The sequence below is a fragment of the Stigmatopora argus genome, chromosome 8 (assembly GCF_051989625.1).
Source record: "Stigmatopora argus isolate UIUO_Sarg chromosome 8, RoL_Sarg_1.0, whole genome shotgun sequence".
Lineage (NCBI taxonomy): Eukaryota > Metazoa > Chordata > Actinopteri > Syngnathiformes > Syngnathidae > Stigmatopora > Stigmatopora argus.
The window spans coordinates 2831246-2854917 of record NC_135394.1 but is presented as its reverse complement, the minus strand read 5'-3'; the positions used below and the strand labels follow the sequence as shown (position 1 = coordinate 2854917).

Below are 23672 nucleotides of genomic sequence, written 5' to 3'. Positions count from 1 at the left end.
TGCTTATCCTCACAAGGGTTGTGAGTGATGCTGAAGCCTATCTCAGCCAACTACAGGCAACATGCATTGTGCCATCGGGTGCCAACATTTACTGACTTAATATTTTTAACCAGCTTTAGTCCAGACCTGCTTAAATACAGGATTTTAACTATGAAAAATGTCTTAAAGAATGTATAGCACTCAATCCCAACCAAATATTGAAAAAATGGCAGATCAAAACATTAGCATTCCAGGTATACCAACCACCACAGGCCCAAAAGAAAAAAATAATAATTTATTCAGAATTATAACTGTCCAACATAATTTAGGAGCAAAAATACTGATGTAAAACTCTGTTTTTCTTTGGACATTTAAACCATTGGACATTTAAAGTACAGTCTTCCCTCGATTATCGTGATTTCATTTAGCACAAATTGACTTCTTCGCAATTTTTTTCTGCTATTAATTCTTGAAAAAATAATAATGTATATTTTTTAAAGTTCATACAAATGTGAAAATCCATGCTGAAACTCGAAAGCGGAAGCTACTTTTGATACTAGGACTCACAACTGAAGAAAAAAAGTAGTTATAATAGGGGTGACCCTACTTCGAGATTTTTCAATTATCGCAGCCATGTCTGGTCTACATTAACCGCGATATTCGAGGGATTACTGTATTAGTGTTTTAGCTTCAGATTCTTTTAAAGGAACACAAGTTGGTCAACAGGCTATGATTTCAGCACACCTTTTTGGGCAGTTATGCCGCCAGATTGAAAGGCAAGGGAGTGGAAATGCAGCCACCATATTGATTATTTTTCCAAAAACAGCTGTAACAGTTGATTCAGACGGATTTTGAATCGATATAAGAAAAGCATGATGTAATATAAATAGAATACGTTTTTGTAACACCCTTAATAAATATAATGCTAATTGTCATCATTATTATTTTTATTGTGGTTAGTATTTTAGTTTGAGCTTTAAAGGTTTCAGTTATGAGTATGCTGAGTGTTTAAAATGCTCAATAAATTTCAGTTGAGTATTTTATTTTAATATTTGTATTTTTATATTTATTTTGCCTGATTTATATCACTTTGTTTGCTCAATTAACATAAATATACATGCTGCATCACAGTCGCAGTTTATTCCATGAAATTTAGGTATTCAAGACATAAAATACAACCGCGCATGCACAGAAAACAGACAGACAGTCGCAGTTTATTCCATGAAATTTAGGTATTCAAGACATAAAATACAACCGCGCATGCACAGAAAACAGACAGACAAATGCGCACACAGACCCAGACAGAAAGACACAACACACTAGCAATAAATATACTACATTCCTGCAAATCGTATCCCTGGTGCTTTCAGGCAATGCTTGTTCTGGCAATGTTTTTTGGGAAACATCTATCCTATCTGTTCACTGGGGAGATCGGTCTATGTACGCCCAGTTCCTATGTCAATGGCAGGCTAACAGAGGGTGCAGGCCCTAATTTGGGACAAAGTTAATAACCACATTTCCAACATCAAATTCTTGATAACAAAATCAATCTCAATCAGCACGGTGGAAACTGCCTTAAAAGCTTCAAAGTAACCTTGTTTGTTTCCATGACAAATGCCTCCACCATATGTTGTGGCATAGTTCAGAGGCTTTGATAACGGTTCGAAACTGAAAAAGTCTGTCACACTATGCTGAGCCAGCAGCGACAAAACTACTGAACCACACACTGCTTCCGACCACAAAATAACTTCAAGCTTCACTCTTTCTCTGCTTCATGACACAGAGGGTTTCCATGTGTTTTCCAACCTTTTAACAAGTAGACATGTTTCACTTTTGACTAGCCATTATCAGTTCAATCAACATAAGAAGACAAGAGAGAAGAAAGAAAAAAACAATATTATCTTGTGCAATGTAATCAAATCATGGCTAATAGCCAATTCATTGATGAAATGATGTTAACTAGAAAAACCACAAGTGTGCCCCAGCATATAAACAATTTGAAGGCTGTGCACGCATGCCCTCAACTGGCTAAGTCGATACCTACTGGCACAATAAGTCCACAAATAATTAATCAGGTCTGCAACAAGGGATCAAACATCGGGCTCAGATGATGGAAACTACGCAGGAAGAGTTTGAAGCCTCATTCTCAAAGCTTTGAGGAAGACAAGTGAACCACTTCTCTCTATGTCACCAGTGCCCGAGAAAGTAAATCATGAGCGCTGACTTTCTGTTTTAGGATCAAATTCAAATGATTATAGATGTACATTACATTTCCTGATTTTCCCCTTTTTAAAATCAATCATTGCAATGTTTAATCTTTTTTTTTTCTTTTGTGTTTTTAGTTCATAAAGCATTTTGTAAAATCTAAAAATAAATATACAAATATTTTCTGTTTTCCACTTTAAAAAAATATTTAGTTTCCATTTGAAATAAAAAACATGATTAAAAGACATTTTCCATTACAAAGAAAAAAAGCTCAAATAAACATTGCTTAACATCTATAAAAACTGACTATTTAGGGCTTTTGATCCAGTTCTTTTAATCCAATTTTAAAAAATAAAAACAATCTAGATATTAGATCTAAAATGGTCCGGCCCACATGAAATGGAGTTGACGTTAATGTGGCCCGCGAACCAACCCAAGTTTGACACCCTTGCTCTATGTGATCCAGGTTTACACATTTCACACAAAATAAACGTATATTCATCTTCCATTCCGCTTTTCTGTAAAATTTGTACACTAAATAAGTGTTGGACTGTGTTCTGTATGTACTAAAAAAAATGTTCCATCCATTAATTCCACTGCACAAGTACCACAGACTAGACCAGATCAGTGCTCATAATGCGGCCGCGCCCTGTAGTCGACATCGGTAATGGAAAGCCGGAAGTGGTGTTTCAGTGCCAATGCAATGCCAACACCACCTCGAATGAGAAAGAACAGCAACAGTGAGGAACCTACACACAAAATGAGCTTGATAATGCTTTTTCAAGATCAACCTCAAATAAGAGTGTTTGTATCGATGTGTAACATGTATTGCATACATACTGCTCAGGTGGCTTTTTTTGGCTGAATGCATGCCATGATTTTTGTGGTGTTCCCTACAGTCGCAATGCATTAAGCTCTAATAAAGGAAAGTGTTAAGAATATAAACAAGAAAGCTCTGTAATATTGTAAAAATGGTAAATCTTACTCACCCTAGAACCTCTTGCTCCTTGTGGCCCAGGTAAACCATGAGGACCAGGAGGACCCTTGATAACAGAGAGAGAGGTGGAGTGTGTTTGAGAGAGACAGAGAGAGGGAAGAAAACATAAGAGTATGTTAATGGCAAGCAATAACATGCAGTTCACTGTTCTATTGAGTACTCTGTATGTGCTCTATTAATGCAAGAACTGTCAGGTTCAAAGATGGGGATTCTGTGGGGGTTTTTACGAAGCACTCTTCAGAGAAGTTACATTCCATTTGGAAGGAAAAACTGCTACTATAAGACTTGAAGAATAAGAAAAACCTTTACAATAATGAAAGGAATTCATGTAACTCAACACGTGCACGTCCAAGTGTGAATCAGTTCTATCAACTGAGCAACAAGACTATAAGAATTGAAAAATAATTGTAAAACTCTGGAATTAATGTAAAACATATAATCACTATTATATAATTAAGCTATTGTTCAAGCTGTACAACAAAGGTTTGAAGTACAGTCATACCTTGAGATACGAGCTTAATGCGTTCCGGGACTGAGCTCGTATGTCGAATTACCCGAATCTCAAATCAACGTTTTCCATAGAAATGAACTAAATACAAATTAATTTGTTCCCACCCCTGAAAAAAAAAACTAAAAAACAGGATATTACAATAGAAAAAAAAAATTAATGGTTGTGATTCACCATCTATTAACAGAGTAACAACTAACTAGTGGTTATGATGTTTAATAATAAAATGAGACATAATTCAATACAATGGGGAGTTCGCCGATGGGAGGGAGAGAGAGAGAGAGAGAAACTTGACGGATGTAGTCCAATCACATTTATTTTGAAATTCCCCAATCAATGTGAAGTAATTGGAATATTGCAACAACAACAAAAATAAGATCTATTTTAAATTTAGTATCATTGGAAAGATCTGAATGTCCTCTATGGAGCACAAAAGGAGTTAATGTGATTTGATGCACTGGGTGGGAAATATTTAGGTTTACAAATGTCCTCTACAGAGGACAAATTTGAACTACTGGTAGCCAGGAGGAATTAATGTAGGAATAAGCAATAGAAAATGAATCAAGGATTAGGGTGAAGGTGAATGTGCTCTAAAGTTGTGAAACTTTTAATTGACCATGAGTAACCTGCGTACATACCAGCGAACAAGCAAATCCTAATTAGAAACATGCCTTCAAGGCGGAGAAATGCTCCTGAAAAGGAAGGAAACCAGCTTGTTTCAAAGTTCAAAAGCCGAGGTCAGGACAGATAGGGTGACTGAACTTCAATTAACCGTGCTTTCAAAACAAGCCTGGAAATAGTGACAGTGGCCAAGATATTTAATCAAAGAGTTTTTATGTAAATTGGGCAATATTTTGTGCCAGACTGTGAACTGCGAGATAAAAAAGACCTGTTTGCACACTTTAATGTGGTTGTTTTAGGCTGGGTTCCATGTTATCATAACAAGCTAAAAAAGCAATAGTAGCTTTATGAGCTCTCCAAAATACAAAGCATGACAGTTACGCTTGATTTTAATGCTTCTTTTGACAGTGTCCAAATCATGACATCACACTTGTCAGGAATATGAATGCTTATGACTGATGTCATTAGGTTCATTTAGTATATCATGTCACCTTTGTTAAAAATAACATTGTTTAAAATTATTTTGGGTTTAGGAACACTGTAAAAAGGAGCATTAAATTTTACCATTATAACTAAATAGCTCAGTGACCAAGTTGCCAATGTAGTTTCTTATAATGACCAATTCTAAATTTTCAATGAAAGACACATTTAGAAGAAAAAAAAGATATCATGCTCAAACCTCTACTGTATTGTACTCTGATTCTAAAATGGAAAAGAGACTAGGAAGGGCAAGTTGAGCTATGTCTCATCTATAGGCCTACAGGCAATACAATGGAAACTAACAGGGTAGTAAAAACGTTTTACATCATTAAGATAAAATACCGAAAGCCATACACTCTTGGAAACATTAATAACTACCTGAAAGTCTGAACTGTAACATTACTAACAGCTGCATAGTTATTTTGACAGCTACCTTGATGTAAATCATATGGAGACAAGACAACCATGCACACTCACACCCATACCTAGGGGCAATTTAGAGTGTCCAATCAGCCTAACATGCATGTTTTTGAAATGTGGGAGGAAACTGGAGTACCCAGAGGAAACCCACGCAGGGAGAACATACAAACTTCACACAGTTGGAGCGACCTGGATTTGAACCCAGGACCCCAGAGCAGTGAGGCCGACGGGCTAACTACTCGCACCAGCGGGCTGCCCTGTTTAAAGATTAAATTCATTCATTCTTTCACTGACCTAGAGTGGGAGACGAGAATCTGTGCCTTACATGATTACTTTGTTATTCTGTAACATGTTGTATAATGCTTAACAAATGTTCCAAATGTTTCTCTCACAGTATATGTATGCTCCTCAAATGGCCATCATAACGCCCTCCTGGAAACCTAAAGTTAAGCTAGCATGGCACGTGAGTCGTCATTTTTTTCCATAAACAACATGGATATTTTCAGTGACAATCGCTAAGTGGGTAACTTCAAGCCCCGCTTACTGAAGTTGAAATTCTGAAAAGAAGCATGTTTCATAACATATGCTAATATGTTTTTAAGGACTGCATTAGAATGTATTCATTTTAATATTCTTGAACATGTGTCTCCACTATTTCAGACCTCTTAATTAAGGCTTAAAACTTGAATTGTGTTAAGTTATTTACTCACCGGAAAACCTGGCTCTCCTTTGGGCCCACGAAAGATGTCTTCATAGTCGTAGAAGAGGTCTTCTTCTTCATCCCCATAATCATATCCACCCATGTCCCTCTCATCATAGCCGCCATCCATTCGGTATTGCTCCAAGGAGTCTACATTATTTTTATGGTACAAAAGGGCATCCATTGGATGAATCTCTAGGTGCTGCTGGGCCTCTTGAGGCTCAAAGCTGTAGACCTCAGTGTTCGTTCTGGAAGTGGACCTGTGTTCTGAATCTATTACATGACTTTTTGTCACAGAAATCCGGCCTAGACTGGAATTGGTTGGCTGCTGGTCCTCAGAGCTGTTCTTCTCTTTTATTTTCACAAAATCATCAAGCTCCCTTCGACGTCTCGGTTCCTTTGACAACATGTTGTGATGTGTAGCTACGCTTACGGTGTATTCCAAAGCTGGTTTCCCACTGTGACTAACTGGAATTCCTTTGTCAACCGTAACAGGGGAAATAGTAGACTCTAAAATGGTTTCAAATTTAGAAATTGGGCCCTGGTCCTTCAGATGAGCTTCTAATATTGGGATTGAGGTTGAATAATATCTAAGTATATTTTCAGAGGTCGCTGTCCCCTTTGAATTTGTTAACATTTGATGAATATTTGGTTTTCCGTGAGAGGACATGGTTACTGTATTGGAAGAAATATCCTTTGCCTCCGTTGTGAAATCAAGATGTGCTCGAGACAATCGGTATGTGTCGGCCAGCCGGCACTGTTTCCTAAGGTAGTTGCAATAGTGTGCAGCAGCTTTGGCCAAGGGATAAATATCTAATTGGCAGACTCGACCATCAAATAATGCAGCGTTAGCATTCATTCTCCCCAAACTAAGCAGACCATCGGTATTCATAAGTGACTGAGACCTCCCCAGGGTTTGCTCGAACTGATGTATTGCGCCACAGTCCGAATAAAAGGACACTGAGTGTGATTGAACACCAATTGCAAAAGGGCGCTGATGCCCATCATGCCAGTTATATGAAAAGTAGATGGCGGTCTTCTCTCCTGTGTAGACTGCCACTTTGTGTTGCAGGAGCTGAATGCCAAAACGCAACCTTTTCCTGCCATCTCTGACACAGAAAATAAAAGCACCGTTTGCTCGCCAGGAGCTTAGACTTACAACAACAGAAAACTCTTCAGCAAACCCTGAAGGAAACAGACTGCCCACAGGAGCCTCATAAAGCGAGTTTGAGTTTAGTATTACCCCTTGTCCAGAAAATGGGAGATTTATGGGAGAGGGAACAATGGTATATGTGGTTGAAGGTTTGGCAGTTCTTTCGTATAGATTGTCTGTTATACTCTGAAATCTGAGCCCAAGTTGATAGAGGATATCCACTCCTGAAAAAAAGAACGAATACCAAGTAAGTAGCAATAAAAAGCATTCTATGCCAGGCCTCTGTGGTCGATAGTCTTGTATAATAAACCTGAAAGAGCTATTTGCGCAATAGCATCTAACGACTAATCAAACTTTGGAAGACATTACATTCACCATGGATTATAACAGAGTAAAAGTATGTGACATCTGTTTTACTGTATCAAAATTAAGTTTCTGAAAAGTATTTTGTATTTATGTTAAGTGGTTAATATGAGTGTTTAGACGCTTCATTATATTTTTAATTAGTTTAAACACATTTATGGACTAATTTAACTTGAAGGATGTCGTTAAAGATCCGCTTGGTGGATAATGACCAAGGTTAGCCTGGCTGTCTACTGGGCTCAAGCAGGCGGAAGCGATAACCAGAAAGCGAGATAAACACACACGTACTGCCGCTGTACCCAAATATCCAGATGGACTGCATCTCAACTTTATGACATCCCTCTTCCCCATCCCTGCAATGACAGTAAAGCACAACAATTTTCCGTCTTGGTGCACCGCAACTCAAGAATTACGTCAAATAAATGGTTTCTTTTGATTTTTTTTTAAGTGGCTACAGTTAAAAATGTGGTTGAATGAAATTTATTGAATTCAAGGATACATTTTATTTAGGCTATGTAGTTGAGTAAAAATAAAAGTAGACATAGAAATCGATGAATAATGTAAAATATACATATATGATAATCCCGCCAAAGCACAGTCGCAAGTTATTTGATGGAGCCATTTGGACATGGACTGCAATGTAAACTTCAATAGTTTTTTGATGGATCCATCAACAAACCCTCAGCAAAACAACCAATTAACTAAGCAATCGAAGCCTTTCTCATTACAGGTTTGATACTGTTGTCTAATCACCAAACTATTTTACAGTCCAATACAATACTAATAGGAATTTACAGTTCACACAAGTCATTCAGACTACAAAACAATATGACCGACAGGTTCAGAAATTGTACAATCTCAATTTCCAAATAATTTTTATTCTGCTGGATTGTGTAGCAAATAAAACCAAAAAATATATTTCATATTGTACTCACAGTTCATAGGTACAGGATGAAATGAAGATGGTTTGACACAAAAAAAATCTGGAGTTTTCCCAGGAAACTGGCTACCTCAACCATTTATTTTTCTGCCACATATTTCAGAGAGAAGCTCTAGCCCAAATGGCAATGAGTGACAAAAGAATGATAGCACACTAGCATATAGGATATTTGTCCTGACTGCCTCCTTCATTGTCTATATGTATGACAATCTATATGTACCTGCACTCTAGACCATGTCACAGCCATTGGGATGATTTCACAAATGGAGATGATAATAACAATATACTCCATTAAATTGACTGATTTCAACAAAGACTCAGAAAGTATGAATGAATGACATTGATGACACCTGTCGGCACCCTCGTTGCACAAGTACACCTTATTGGCGTGGACAGTCTAACAAATTCCAAAACATACGTAATGTTAGTTGCACTGGCTCGAAAATACAAGTGCGCTGCAATTCAAGATCGAGTTTCTAGTAAAATAAGGTGCCAAATATTCATGCTCTCCTTTTGATCAAAACTAAACGCGAAGTCTTGTTTTTAGATTTTGGGGGAAAAAATCTAAACATCACAAAACTGGGAGGGTTTGACATTGCATTTTGTGTCAAATATATTTAAAGGTTTTCTTGAATTGGGTATCCATGAGCACACGCGAATTGAGCAAGCTGAAGTAGAAGGTTAATAAAAATTGAGAATAGATACAATTTTTTTACTGTTTTAATATGTGCGTGAGCACACGTGCCATAGGAAGGTTTGGGTGGAAAGATGACAGTAATTGGAGTTACTTCTTATATTGTAGAGTACGTAGTAGTGGTGCAATGGTTCATGTGGATGTATTGAAGATTGAAATGATTGAATGTTGCTTGTACGGTATTTAGGATTACTATATGAGTTTTTTTAATGGGCCGAATTTGTGCTGTCAGGCAGTTAATCATGTTTGGGTGTAAATAAACTGAACTAAACATATTATTGGGAATGGGTAAGAAATTAATGGAACATTAAACAATGTTAGCGCAATAATTCCTAATGAAATATTACCCATTAGAGTTGTGTGTACGTAGTTCTGGTTGTCCTCAAGGGTCACAGATTAATTAATTTATTCATCGCCTGACTTTGGTGCGGGCTACTCAGGTCCTACTCGCATTGGATACTCTTGTTTGATTGTGCATTAATATTAGGATCATGCTTACCCTATTCAGAACCATTGACTAAAAATAGATAAAAGCACTGATAAGTCCACTGGAAGGAGAAAAAATGGGTGAGCTTAGAGACAGCAATCATAGAGAGCTGATTTAACAGGCTTTTATGTGCATTCTGCGGCACTGAGCGCAAGAACTGACATGTTGAGGGTGGAACTGAGGAAAATGATCTAGTACTCTCTGCCTCTTAGTCATCTGCTGCTAAAGAAATAAAGGTCGTTACAGTGCTTACGGTACATACTGTGGGGAATTTAGCAGATTGATCTGCGCTAATATAGGTGTACAGGACCAGCAAGGTGAGCGTGCGATTGAGGTGAAGGGCAGACAGGCATGAAACTCTAGGGATGTCTATGTGTCTCAATCATAAATATGGGAATAGTGTGATTCAAATCCTCAAAATCATTGTATAAATGAACACATTGTTGCCATCATCTTTATTATATTTCTAAAACTATTGTGTTGCGGTAGCGGGGTGATGGCCACACACAAACACGAGTAACTGGGGGGTGAAATTCATAGATCTGCTTTGTACTTTCTCATGCCAGCTTTGTTAACCTTATTCTAACCATTCTGTGATGGAATTGACATTTAAGAACTTATCTTTTCTCTGTGTAGTGAGCTATCTTCAAATGCCCACCTCACCACCATTACAGTTAGAAACCTCATTGAGTAAACTGTCTGTGCTGGACCAGTTGGAAGAAAAACCTGCACCCACAGCGGCCCTTGTGGACCAATTTGCCCACCCCTGGTCTAAGGCCAATATAACATGAGCCACTTGTGGAGCTCTGCTTGCAGTTCCGTAAAAGCATACATTAAGTCCTGGATAATCAGATAAGTTTATTCCTTCGGAAGCAATTGTCTTGCCTAATCATTTTGTGTGCCCCAACTTTCAAAATAGATGAGAAAATCTACTCTGAAACAGGTGAGAGTACAAATTCACCACAACAGAAACACATCCCGCCATCGTAAAACTATATTTAATTCTATTAATTCTGAAATTGTATTCCATGGTTACTTACTGTACAATGTATTGCAAAAGTACTAAGTTTTAAGGCTACGTACTTTGTGCTAGATAGTCTTCTTCTTCTCCAGAGAGTGCTGCAGAGCATACTGACAGGAGCAGAAAAAAGTTCCACCTAAAAAGCACATGGAAACATTAATTAAATGGGCATTCATTTATTTATTTTCAACACCGACTGTTAAGCTTAGGGCGCTGGCTAGTGAACGTTGAATGAGGGATGGACCCAAATGTAAGGCAACACAAGACAAAAAACGGGAATTGGTGATAACTAAAAAGTACTAATTTGACATAAACTTGTAGCAAATCAAAATCATGAATTGAAGAACCTTACTGGGGGGGGGTTGCTGGTAAACACAACAGGACAGATCACTAGGAAGCGTAACACAATGACAATCAAACAAGGAATACAAAAAAATGAAGGCTTATATCGACAGATGGCGTAATAAGACAACAAGGAACATGTGGGTGACACGAGAGGTAGCTGATAGGTCGACACACAAAGCAGTAGGCACAATAGTTGAGAGTTTGTCCAGGTTGTTTTTCCACAAAGTCGGAAAGTTCGTTTCTCCCCTGTTTTTTTCTGATTTGTGCTGTTGCAATGGTGACTGCTTCCTACACGGCTGCCTTCTCGCTGAATTTCTTGTGTATTGCCGAGTGTTGCGTTTATTCATGCTCCGTTTTGGTGCACATCGACCAACTATCTCGTCAATGTCCTCATTACTGACCACACGGCCCATCGCCTGCCCATGCGACAGTTTCGCCGTGATTCACATTGAGGCACTCGCCCACAGCATAAATAAGTTTAAGCAGACAATGGGTTAAAGAAAATGGAGGGTTGTTGTGAGACAGCCAATGAGAGCCCAGTCAAGGCAATTAATTCCACAAAGGGCCGCAGTGGGTGCAGGTTTTCATTCCAACCCATTAGAGGAAACCTTTCCACCAATCTGGTGTCTTAGAAGTGCAATCAGTGGATTGCAGTCAGGTCCTTCTTGTTTTAGCAGAAATCTAATCAGTTAAACTGTCTGTGCTGGATCGGTTGGAACAAAAACCTGCACCCACAGTGGCCCTCGAGGACTGGATTGCCCAGGTCTGTTCTAAAGCGAGAATCAATGCATCCACGACAATATTTTCAAAATAAAATAATGGATATGGAATGCATGTACTTTTGGGGGGTTTTCGTAACTTGAATATTTTTCTTATCTCGAGGCACTCATTTGCATATAAAAAGCTTTATAAATCTGGAAATTTCGCACCTAGAGGCATTCGTAAGTAGAGGTATGACTGTATTTTGAAATAAATTACCATATCGGCCGTATTGTCTTGCGTTTCGTCTTTGTCCCCTTGCCGTTTCATGCATGTCAAGTCTAATTTGTGCACATATAAGCTGTACCCTTGATTCAGTAATCATTTTTTTGTTACAAATATGATTTATACATGAGAAAATATAGTATTTAAGCCACAACAGACGCAGCCTACAATATAGGCCAGTGTACTGTGTTGACTCTTGTTGACTCAACAAACAGTCAGTCACGTTGCAATGTTTAGATGGGGTTTTAAACATAAGAGGAATTTAAACTGTTAATAGTGGTATAATATGTAAATTATTGTCTAACACAAACACACAACAACTCCGGTTTCCTCCCACATTCCAAAAACATGCATGGTAGGCTGATTGGACACTCTCAATTGCCCCTAGGTATGGGTGTGAGTGTGCATGGTTGTCCATCTCCGTGTGCCCAGCGATAGGCTGGCCACAGATTCAGGGTGTCTCCAGCCGGTGCACCCCCCGCGACCCTAATGAGGATAAAGCGGTTCAGAAAATGAGATAAGAGGTGAGACAGACAAACACACAACAAATCAAAGCATGGTATTTTCAAATTTGGAGCCTAAACTAGTATTTCCACTGACATAAGAACCCGTTTTAATGTTCCTTTAAAAAGGGTTATGATTTACCACACATAAAAGCATACAGACTATATCAATCACATTGACAGGCATCTGCTCTATCGAAGCTGCTGACAACATCGGGCACAGGCCCCTAGCAACTTCTGGGATGACGACTATAGGACAGAAAAAGGGTTTATTTCTGCTGTCCCATTGAAACCAGCGAGTGAGCTATGGCTAGTTACTTAAGTGTTAGAGTTGCAAACCACGTGGACGCTGTCTAAAAAAACACTGCACCTACACTGCCAAGGAGAATCAACCCAAAAGATGCAAGAGTTTGTGTGTTTATATGGCTGAGAGCCTCAGACAGGCCGTCATGTTTGCTTTCCCACACTCAAGGGATGGAAAGAGGATCACAAGTAGAAAAGGATGAGGCGAGGGAAAGCGCTAAGTGAGAATGGAAATGCATGTAATTGCAAAAACACATTAAAACCTATTCTCCTTCAAGAATGTAGTCTGGTATCCATGTGAAGGAACAGGGACGTGGTATGAAAAATCAAACGGACGGGTGGGGGGTGACAACATGTGGTATTACAATCATTTATCTACTGAGTGGGGAATTGAAAATAAATCTCTTCGTTCTTAAATTGTCAGTTATTAAAAACAAACTTCAAATGGGACTGAAAGCTAAATATAACTCAAGCATTCCCTTTTGGGCTGTCAAAAGGGATTATATGATGCAGATTTTTGTGTGGTCCCTGTTTGAGTCACATATTAAAGCCTTAAGTGCCCTATAGTAATAAACACAGAATAAAATGGCCTAAGTAGTGGATCTATTGAGACACCCAAACACAACTTATCTCTCGGGTGACAGGTGGAAAAAAAACTGCACATACAAGGCAATTAGTATATTTTTTGCTTTTAAAAACTTTAATTACGTGAAACAAAATATAAAAAAATATATATAGAAGTAACCTAGTACTAGTCTTTATTAAAAGTAAGTCAGAGTCCTTGCACTGAAAGTAAGACAAAGCTCCCCAAACACTGTTCTGTTGACTGAGGGAAATACCACTATGTGGGGAAAGAGTGTCATGTCCAAACTATAAATAATCACAACTTGGATCCTCAACAATGGTTCATTCAGTTTTGCGCAGGACAGAGAGGCCCAGGGCTTGAATTAACTTGGCAAAGGAGCATACTTAGCTTTTCACTTACTATTGGGAAAAGGAAATGCATTCCTGTTTACTTCTTACTATTATCTGTCAGATGAGTGGAAAAATTCACAGAATGTCGACAATGTCTAACTTTACCACATTCCACATTAGTAGTGACAAAGAAGGACAAAAAGTAGTTACTTTCTTGTTTTTATTGCTTTATTAATTATTGTCCTGATCATACTATTTTAGATTTTTGTTTTGCAAGTCAAAGCAAAGCATCTCAAAAAAGTAATAAGGCAGTTAGTCACTCAATAAAGCTAGTGCTCTATTAACCAAGTTCTGCATGGTAATCTTGATAAGCTCAAACAAAAGCAAGACGTAAACAAGAAGTTAATACAGTACTGTATGTTGTTTTCGTGTTTTCACATTAACAATGTCAAATGATGATGCATTCTAAATGAGAGAGTTCCCAACTGATTTGAGCAGGTGAAACAGATGTTACCTAAATACATATGTTATGGACAACCCAAACGGCAAAAATGTTTGTCAGTTTTCTTTTGCATTCTCTGCTGCCAATATTGACTATACTTATACTGTTTTCTGCCTATAATGCGGACCATCAAACCATTAAAAAAAAGAATCCTGTTTTTGTTAGCTGGGGGTGCATCAGATGTGAAAGGCAACTTACAAACATTTGATTATTCAGTTTTACAAAAATGAAAATCCATAAAAATAGAATATTGGGAATTCAAAAAATAAAAATGAACTACTGTGATTGGCTGGCTGCCCTCCACCTGGTGCCTGTAGTTGGCTGGAAGATGCTCCAGCACCCCCGTGACCGTGAGGAGTGGTTCAAAAAATGAATGAATGGATGATTGGATGAATGAATGAATGAAGGAATGAAAAAATGAACGAAAGTACGAAAAAAAATTAAATATCTCCCAGTCAATGATCATGTTTCAGTGTCATTGACGGTCAATGACATCCAATCCATTATAGACTCCAAATGGATTGGACTTCTATCGCCATAAAGGCAGCCAATGAATTAAAAGGTCAATAAATCAATTTGGTACAATGCAAATAAAACTGAAATACTTCACTTCCATCTGAAATGAAAAACAAATACATTTTAAAAACCCAATCTTCATGTGATCAAGTGATCGGATGGTGGATATTGCTAGTACAGAGTCAAGAGGTCAGTTAACACTAGAGTAAAGATTGACTCGGCCTACAAAACAGCGGCCAAACAAGATGCTGTGAGTAAACTTAGAGTCGTCTTCATTCATTTACACTTTTCCGTTTGCAGAAGGTCCTGCAGATGTTAGAAGCTTTAACTACTGTCTCAGAAATACAGCAACATTTCAATGGCACTTGTGTGTTAAAAAAGAAATGCAGACAGCAACAATGTATGCAAGCTGTGATCTTTGTATGCATGGTTTCTGACCTTTGGGGAGTGTTTATTGAAACATTTAAAGTAAAAGTAATTTCTTAGTCCTCTACTATTCAACTCATTCATTGTGAACTAGTTATGACTATGCATTAGACAGACATATCAGCACAGCATAACAAGTGAGAGAATGATGAAATGTAAATGGTTTTATAGCACCTTACCGCCTTTCTAGAACATAAAGCGCTTTCACACTGTGTTATCATTCACCTAATGATGACATGCCATTCTGACCAATGCGATGTTCATTATCTTACTCAATGATATTTAGACAAGGTTAATCAAACCCACAACCTCTGGGCACGGGAATAACTCTTCTACCTCACGACCACACCGGACCACAATGATGATAATTACACACTTCTTTCATTAATTCATTTTCTGAACACAAGGGCTGAAGGGGGGCGCTGAAGCCTATCCCAGCTAACTACGGGCACCAATCGGACGACACCCTGAATCGGTGGCCAGCTAATCCCAGGGTACAAGGAGATCCCGGACAACCATTCACGCTCAAACTCATACATAGGGGCAATTCAGAGTATTCAACCAGCGATTTCAGCGTGACACATGGTGGAATTACTGACTGTAAAACACACGTAGAAGGACCCAAACACAAAGATAAACTTATTTTCATTATGCTGTACTTTTTCAATAGTTTGCAAAAATACAATATTTCAATTAATGTAAAAACATGATAATAAAAGTTTGATTTAAATTGTCCTACTTTATTTATTTTTTTACATTTTATATCGATTGTGCATGTATTGCATTCACTCTGGAAAAACTCCAGAAATGGGACAAAAGGTACTCCTGAAATGGAGTTGACAGAGGTTGGCAGCTCTGGCTTTGTTTTTACTGAAAGGTTTCATTTCTCTCTACCTTAATCTACTGTTATGTAATAGGTTGGCTAAATGCAGCATAAATGCCCCCACACACAGTAGTTCTCCACCCACGACATGAAAGCTAGGCTTAGACCCTCCTGTTTCAAGACATGACATGCTCTCAGTAATACTTTGACAAAGCCAAAGGCTAAAGAGAATTTTACTGAGATTTATGGCATTCACAGTTTAGCGTGGTGGAGTGCTGACTCCGCAAGGAAAATAAAACCCAAACGGTTGTTTTATCATTCTCAGTTTGCCACCCCAGACTATGTCACGAGTCATCAGTGTAAAAAAAAAAAATTCTTTACTGGAACACGAGTACAGTCAGCAGGGTGAACAATGCGTAATTTTAATTGACACACTTAACAAAAACAACAAAAAACACAGGTTTATAAATTGCATCCAAACAAAAATAGGGCCTTTATCCTTGGGTTATTTTTTCACAAGCAGATTTTTAACTTTTACAATGCATCAACTGGGATCCAAATTTTGATTGCTGATAATGGTTTTTTTGTTAATTTTTTCTGTGATGGGTGGGGGAGAGTCTCTGCTCCAGACATCTTTACTGTGGTGACTAATACGATGGGAAAATACTGAAATGAATAAGTGTGGCCAGTTTCTGTCAACAAAGGGTTTTTTGGTCTTTTTCATGAGATCATCTTAAATCGACAGGAAGAAAATGGCACACATTGGAAATTGAAAGAGAAAAGGAAAAGGAAACCTGGAATAACTCACAATTAACTGAAGTGTTTGCTATCACATGTCTACTGTCAATTACGTCAATCAGAAGTGAAAAGATGACATCTCACACGTTCAGAAAAAAACATTCATTCATTCATCTCCCGTATCGTGCATCCTTGTAAGGGTTGCGGAGGTTGGAGCCTATCCTATGACTATGACCTATGGTACGCGGCCGTTTGGTCGCCGGACGTTTGGTCGCCGGAAGGTTATTGATAATTACCATTTAAAATTGTTGCTCAAATTCCCTAAATACAAACTGCGAATTATTATTTAGTCATACTTAATGCCCTATTAATTATTAGGCTAAAGAAAAGCTCCAAATTTCCCGTACTTTTATTGTGTTTTGTTGGAGAACTTGTTAAGACCCTGACTGACGTCCCTTCCTAAGGGGACAACTCATGTACATACAAACTCTTATACACTCACACGTCCGCTCAGTGAAACTGCTCAGGGCCATTGTTGGCTTTTATTGATGCGTAGACCGTGTTGTTTTACCTTGTTTTGTCGCCGGACTTTTGGTCGCCGGACGTTTGGTCGCCGGTTGTTTGGGTCCGGGCGACCAAACGTCCGCGACCAAACGTCCGGCGACCAAAAGTCCGGCGACCAAACGTCCGGCGACCAAAAGTCCGGCGACCAAACGTCCGGTCACGATGACCTATGACTTTGGGCAAAACACAGACCACACCTTAGACTGGTCGCCAGTCAGCCGTGGAGCACAGAGAGACAGACTCTCACGATCATACCACGACCAGCAGAAATCGAACCCGCACCTTCCTGCACCGAAGACAGGCAAGTAAACCACTACACAGGGGTATAGACACAAAAAGCCAAAAATTTTAACTGTGAGAGCCAAAGAGCCACACTACGCAGTGACCTGCCCAAACAGACAGCCACACACAAAAACACACCATTAAAACCATGTTATTCACCACAACACTTTCTTCCCCTTACAAAAAACGTGTTCATTTTTTCAATGGGCCCTGATGAATTTGAGTGTGTTTTAAGAGAGAATAAAAATAAGAGAAACATGAAACGAGAAGAAAAGCCACAGTGTATACAAAATATGATAAGAAGCAAAGAGCTACATTTATTTTGGCCGGGAGCCGCATGCGGTTCAAGAGCCGCGTATACGCCACTCCTGCGCTACACCATCAGGTGGCTTCAGAAAAAACTATGAATTATGAATCTTGATGGGGCAATGCTCAATAGCGATTTGGAGTTTAGTTCAAAGAGGGAACTTAACTGGTCAGAACTAGTGATGTCTTGATCTAATACTCAGTACTGGCGCCTAATACGGCTATTTTCAGACTATAGGACAGTATCAGATACCCCCAACGAGATTTTCAACTACAGTAAAACCATGAGGCAAAGACCTGTGCTGAGTGGGGCAATTTTATGCTGGTGAGAGCTTTATGCAAACAGCGCATTTATTGAGAAAGTACAACCAGGGCTCACTTTAATGCTAAAAAATATTATTTGTCATTTAATTTAATCACACCAAACAGAGCAGTAAACTTGAAATAACTTCCAGAGCGCGGGAAACCTACCAATGAAGACGCACTTCCTGTGAAGTTTTATAGTATGTACATGAGAAAAGAGAGGAAGCATGAGAGAGAACTCTATTTTGCAAGCAAAAAGATAGATGGCGCCAGTGAGAAAGTTTGGCATCAAGAGCCTACAAAAGGGGAATTTCAAACATTGTAAGTGTTGAGATTTACTTTTCAGAATACTGGTTGCTTAAGTTCCTTTTTTTTTGCTTTAAGTCTGAATTTGGGGTTGCAACTCGCAAGGCATTTTTTTGATGGCAGAAGTTTCATTTGAATCTTTTTTATACAAATCTGATTCACTAACAATCCTGTGTGCACATTTTAAGGCTCTATGAAATACTATAAGTGTCGTTAAAATGGCAGCAGACTATAATTTTGAAGAATTCAATCGAAGAGGTGACAGAAAATACTTCATAATGAAAGTAGATCCCAATTAGATTTCCTTTCTTAGCTGCCTTCACCCAGCCCACTAAAAAGAAAAATCTCCAAACAGAAGATGATGTCACACTCATAATGAGGTGCACATTTTTGCATTCTAGTAGCATGCTATCCATGGGCTTTTTATCATGTTGTTGCCGTGTGGATGTTCTGTCATTTTGTCAACATGCACTAGAAAGCCAGGAATGATCAACAATTAACAGTTGTTGTGATGTTGTTAAACACAAATATTTACTTTAACCTAAATATTGGCTGCATATAAACATGGCCATTATCGCGTGAGAAGCCCACTTTTATCCCTGCCCGAAGGCTATATGTAAGAGTAGGCAATGTGCATATGTAAAAAAAAAAATAGAGGCGCTCTGATGGGTGAGAAGCAGAAGAGTAGTCGTGAGAAGTATTGAGGCAACGGCATTAGTTGGTACTTGGCAAACAGGAGCCCGAGGGCAAATAAAAGCCAGTGAAACCATGTGGCTGCCATGTTCTTTGCCACCAAACATCTCCCCTACAAAAAAAGAAGACCGGAGAAAGCCACACCCCGGTCGGACAGACACCCTTGGCCATGGAAAGCTGTCTCCTCATGCCTTAGCCCTTGTCACAAGTCTTTCTTCTCACACCATAAGACAGGATCAATGATTGATTTGATTAATTTCAATAGGGACATCCTTACAGCCCTTCCTGTGATCAGTTTGAGTTCTAAGAAACTTTTGAAAGACATGGACAATTTAAAAAAAAATCTTCCATGAGAATTATCAGTTTAAACTGATAGACATCTATGTCAATGTTTTTTTATTTTGGAAAGTTCATTACCTTGGTCAAGTGCACTTAACCACTGCTGAGGAAATAATAGGCCTTCTGCAACAATTGAACATTCTTTTTGTCTGTCAATTGTTGCTCAATTGCAATCAATTCCACTGACCTAAACTGAGAAGCTTTCACCTCTGTCAGATCCAAAGTTAAAATTAACCTCTTCAATTGCTGCCAATCAAAAGTGATGCTGATAACTCCTGGCTAGTTTGTATTGGGCCAATGACAGAAAATCAGCAGCAATGCCCACAACAGTGGCTGATCATCTGGAAAGCCAGATTTCACTTATAAAGAGCTAAAGAGATTTCTTGGTCAACTTATATTTCATTTTCATCCAGGAGGAGTTTATATCAGAATAATTCTAAGTTCATTTTCATTTCTGGGGGCAATACTCCCCCTTTTTAAGCCCCTTTTCCTAACATCTGGAGAGAATTCATATCTGAGTATTGGTCATTGGGAATCTAGCTAGTTTCTTGCAAGGAGCGCTCTCCAGCAATATTTTCTGTTTGTCAAATAATGCATACTTTAGTAATCACTGTTCAAGAAATATTGTTTTCTACTTTTTTAAGAACTCGTCTTTGACATTCTCTATTCTGCTGTCATGCTGAATAAGAACTTTTTCTTCAGACCAGTTTGGACGCCCAGCCTGCATAAAATCATCTGCAGGCTGATTTTCTAAGGCATAGCTGTATCATATTCTACAGTTTTTATTGATTTATCAATACCTGTTAAAAAATATTAAATGGAGACATTAGGAAGCACCTTGACGTTTTGAAATAATATTACAAATGTAAACAAAGCTATAGTATCTGCATTTCTCTTATTTAAAACAAATGAAGGGTTTTGCATGTTGTCCCGGGCCTATGTGGGTTTTCTCCGGGTACTCTGGTTTCCTCCCACATTCCAAAGACATGCATGGTAGGCTGATTGGACAGTCTGAATTGCCCCTAGGTATGAGTGTGAGAGTGAATGGTTATCCGTCTCTCCGTGCCCTGTGATTGGCTGGCCACCAATTCAGGGTGTCCCCTGCCTCTGGCTCGAAGTAAGCTGGGATACGCTCCAGCACCCCCCGCGACCCTAGGGAGGATAAAGCGGTTCAGAAAATGAGATGAGAGAGAGATGAAAGGTTTACACCACCAAAGTGTTTTACTGGAGAGTCTTGAACAATGTTCATTCAACTGGCAGCCTTTCAGGAACATGCGCCAATAAAAGAGCAGCATGTTTGTTATTATTACGACACAAATAAAAACCAAAAAGCATGTTGGGTGAGGATTTCGAACCTGCGTCGTCTGACGTTCTCGTGCTAGCCACGCAAAAGCACACTTACGTTGCTGCCGCGGAAACGTGTCCACTCCTTCTCCGTTGAGCTCCTAAATGCATTTGTATACATTTGTCCAGGCAGCAGAAATCGGAGTGAAAACAGAATCACACGCAAGGGAATGCCGGCTCATGGGCTAACCCTTGGTAGCAGCCCAGTGAAGCGTCAAGTGGTCTGAGGAGTAAAGTTTCTGCCACCTCAGAGATTCCACATCGTGTGATAGTCCACAAGAAAGATAGATAGATCTCTTGCCTCTCTACCGGCGGCTTCTTTTGGCAGCAAAGCGCTCAAACTGAACAGAATTCCAGATCCAAATAGGACTGACGATGTGTCACAGAGCATCCGTGATAAGATGCCTTGGGAAGGCTTCTTCTACAAGGGCTGCGTGCTGCGTCGTTCCTCCAGGCAATGAGTGGTTTGCGCTATGTGCCTTGACTTGCACTGATGGGACAACATTCAGCCCAACTCAACTTCTACCTACCAGCTGCTGGTGTTGGATTTCACCAAGTTGTGCCTTGTGACATCACGGATAAGATTTGGACATGTGCGCACTTAAGCCTCCAGTCTACTTAAAATGGAACTGAATGGTCCAAACCCCAGCGTGTGCTCTGAAAGTTATATCTCTGCAATTTATTATTTCATTCTGAGATGATATGTAAGGTTAATTGGAAATCTGCAACTTTTTGTCCATCAAAATGATTTTTCAGCACATCAAAAGGATTTTTCAGCACATCAAAAGAATTTTTCAGCACATCAAAATGATTTTTCAGGACATCAAAATGATTTTTCAGGGCATTAAAATGATTTTTCAGGACATCAAAATGATTTTTCAGGACATCAAAATGATTTTTCAGGGCATTAAAATGATTTTTCAGCACTTGTACTCTTACTTACTCTAGTTGAATAGAAAATGGATATCAGAAGTGTTGTGAATTTTACCTTTTACATTAAACTGATACACTGTGGAAGGAATATAAATTTTTTAACCCTTTGACGTTGCTTAAATTTCTACATTAATTAGTTTGGTAGTATGAACTGACCTTCAACAAAATTATACAGTGTCTGTCCAAACTACTAGTACACAATTACTTTCTCATCCACGATAATTGACGATAACATGTATACATTCTCATGGCAGTGAAGTAAGGTAAATCCTGAATCTATCGGATATACACAACCATTAGGTTGAATTTCATTTTCTGAACTGCTTTAGCCTCACATGGGGCATGGGGGTGCTGGAGCGTATCCCACCTGACTTCAGGGCAGAGGCGGGGGAGACCCTGATTCGGTGGCCAGCCAATCACAGTGCACAAGGAGACAAAGGACAACCATCCAGACTCATATTCACACCTAGGGGCAATTTAGAGTGTCCAATCAGCCTACCATGCATGTTTTTGGAATGTGGGAGGAAACCGGAGTACCCGGAGAAAACCCACGCAGGCCCGGGGAGAAGATGCAAACTCCACACAGGTGGATCAGCCTGGATTCAAAGCGGACCCAAGAGCTTTGAGGTCATCGCGCAAACAACTCAATTATTAGATCATTTCTCTTTATGAGTACATAAAAATCGGTAGCAGTTCAGAAAAGTCCCTCTCAGTTTTCAAAGCAAAAATCTAATCAAAAGCCTTTATTGTCATCATACACAGCTGCGTATAACGAAATTGGTGGTGCTTCTCCAAGCTTTTCAAAGTGTGTTTTCCCAGTACGTTCCTACACTTAATCGACATCACTCGCAATTCCAATCCATGTTGACAACTCCACTGTGTGCTAAATATTAAAGAAGTATGGTGATCACGAAAGAACACCAAGGAGGAAGCCGCTGTCTAAAAAAAAAAGGTTGTTGCCCGTTTGAAATTTGCAGACTTAGCTTTATTTTCTCGTCTCTTTTTGTCAATAAAATACAAACTCATTTTTTGTGGATTTAATCTTAGCAAGCCATGTTTATTTTTGTGATTTTAATAAATACTTATTTTAGAAACTCCAAGGGCTTTACATCACGTATTTTCCGGACTATAAGGCGCACTGGATTATAAAACGCACCTTCGATGAATTTTAAATTTATTTCATTCCAGATTGTAAAACATAGAAGTAGTGGTGGTTGGCAGTGATGGGGGTGTTGGTGGTGTTGGTTGTGGTGGTAGTGGTCTTGGTGGTGGTGGTTTTGGTGGTGGTGGTGGTGGTGGTGGTAGTTTTGGTGGTGGTGGTGGTGGTGGTGGTGGTGGTGGTGGTGGTCTTGTTGGTGGTGATTTTGGTGGTGGTGGTTGTCATGGTAGTAGCCATGGTTGTGGTGGTAGTAGCTGTTGTGGAAGTAGTACCAGTAGGGGATTGGTATACATCCACTAGATGGCGCTCAAGTAGTAGTAGTGGGTTGTGTTGTAGATCCTCTGGGGGTGGCCAAACTATTCCTCAAAGAGCCACGGTGGGTGTGGATTTTTGTTCCAACCTTTTCACCAATCTGGTGTTTTACAAGTGCAATCAGTGGATTGTAGTCAGTTGCTTCTTGTTTTTGCAGAAATCTCATTGGTTAAAGTTTCTGCTGGAATCGGTTCTAACAAAAACCTGCACCCAAAGCGGCTCTCAAGGGCCGGTTTGCCCAGCCCTGCTCTAGATGGAGCTGTAGTAGTAGTGTTTAGTAGGGTTTGTGTTATACATCTACTAGATGGAGCTTTGCTAAATGGAATTTCATTAAATGATTAACCAATATTGAAACCCTCTTGAATTATAAAGTGCATTGGATTATACGGCGCATCAGATTATAAAGCACACTGCCATTGAAAATACCTCATTTTTTTTCCTATCGATGGCTTTCATGGACACTTCCATTAATTCCGTATCTGTATTACAACCTCCCAATGATGGACTG

At 39.1% G+C, this 23672-nt stretch overlaps 1 protein-coding gene across 2 annotated transcripts in view; it reads right to left on the bottom strand.

Annotated features, from left to right (window-relative positions):
• The window catches only part of col24a1 (collagen type XXIV alpha 1), an 80096-nt gene extending 58726 nt beyond the window's left edge, over positions 1 to 21370 (bottom strand). The window contains exons 1-5 of one of the 2 annotated variants that reach the window (XM_077607642.1): positions 20819 to 21370; positions 10631 to 10704; positions 7715 to 7779; positions 5921 to 7287; positions 3174 to 3227 (exon numbers count right to left, since the gene is read on the bottom strand). In XM_077607642.1, the coding sequence (XP_077463768.1) occupies positions 3174 to 3227; positions 5921 to 7287; positions 7715 to 7779; positions 10631 to 10704; positions 20819 to 20881 (1623 nt within the window). In that variant the 5' untranslated portion in view covers positions 20882 to 21370. The remainder of the gene's footprint in view (positions 1 to 3173; positions 3228 to 5920; positions 7288 to 7714; positions 7780 to 10630; positions 10705 to 20818) is intronic. The other variant, XM_077607643.1, reaches the window with a different exon arrangement.
• Between the last annotated feature and the right edge of the window lie 2302 nt (positions 21371 to 23672).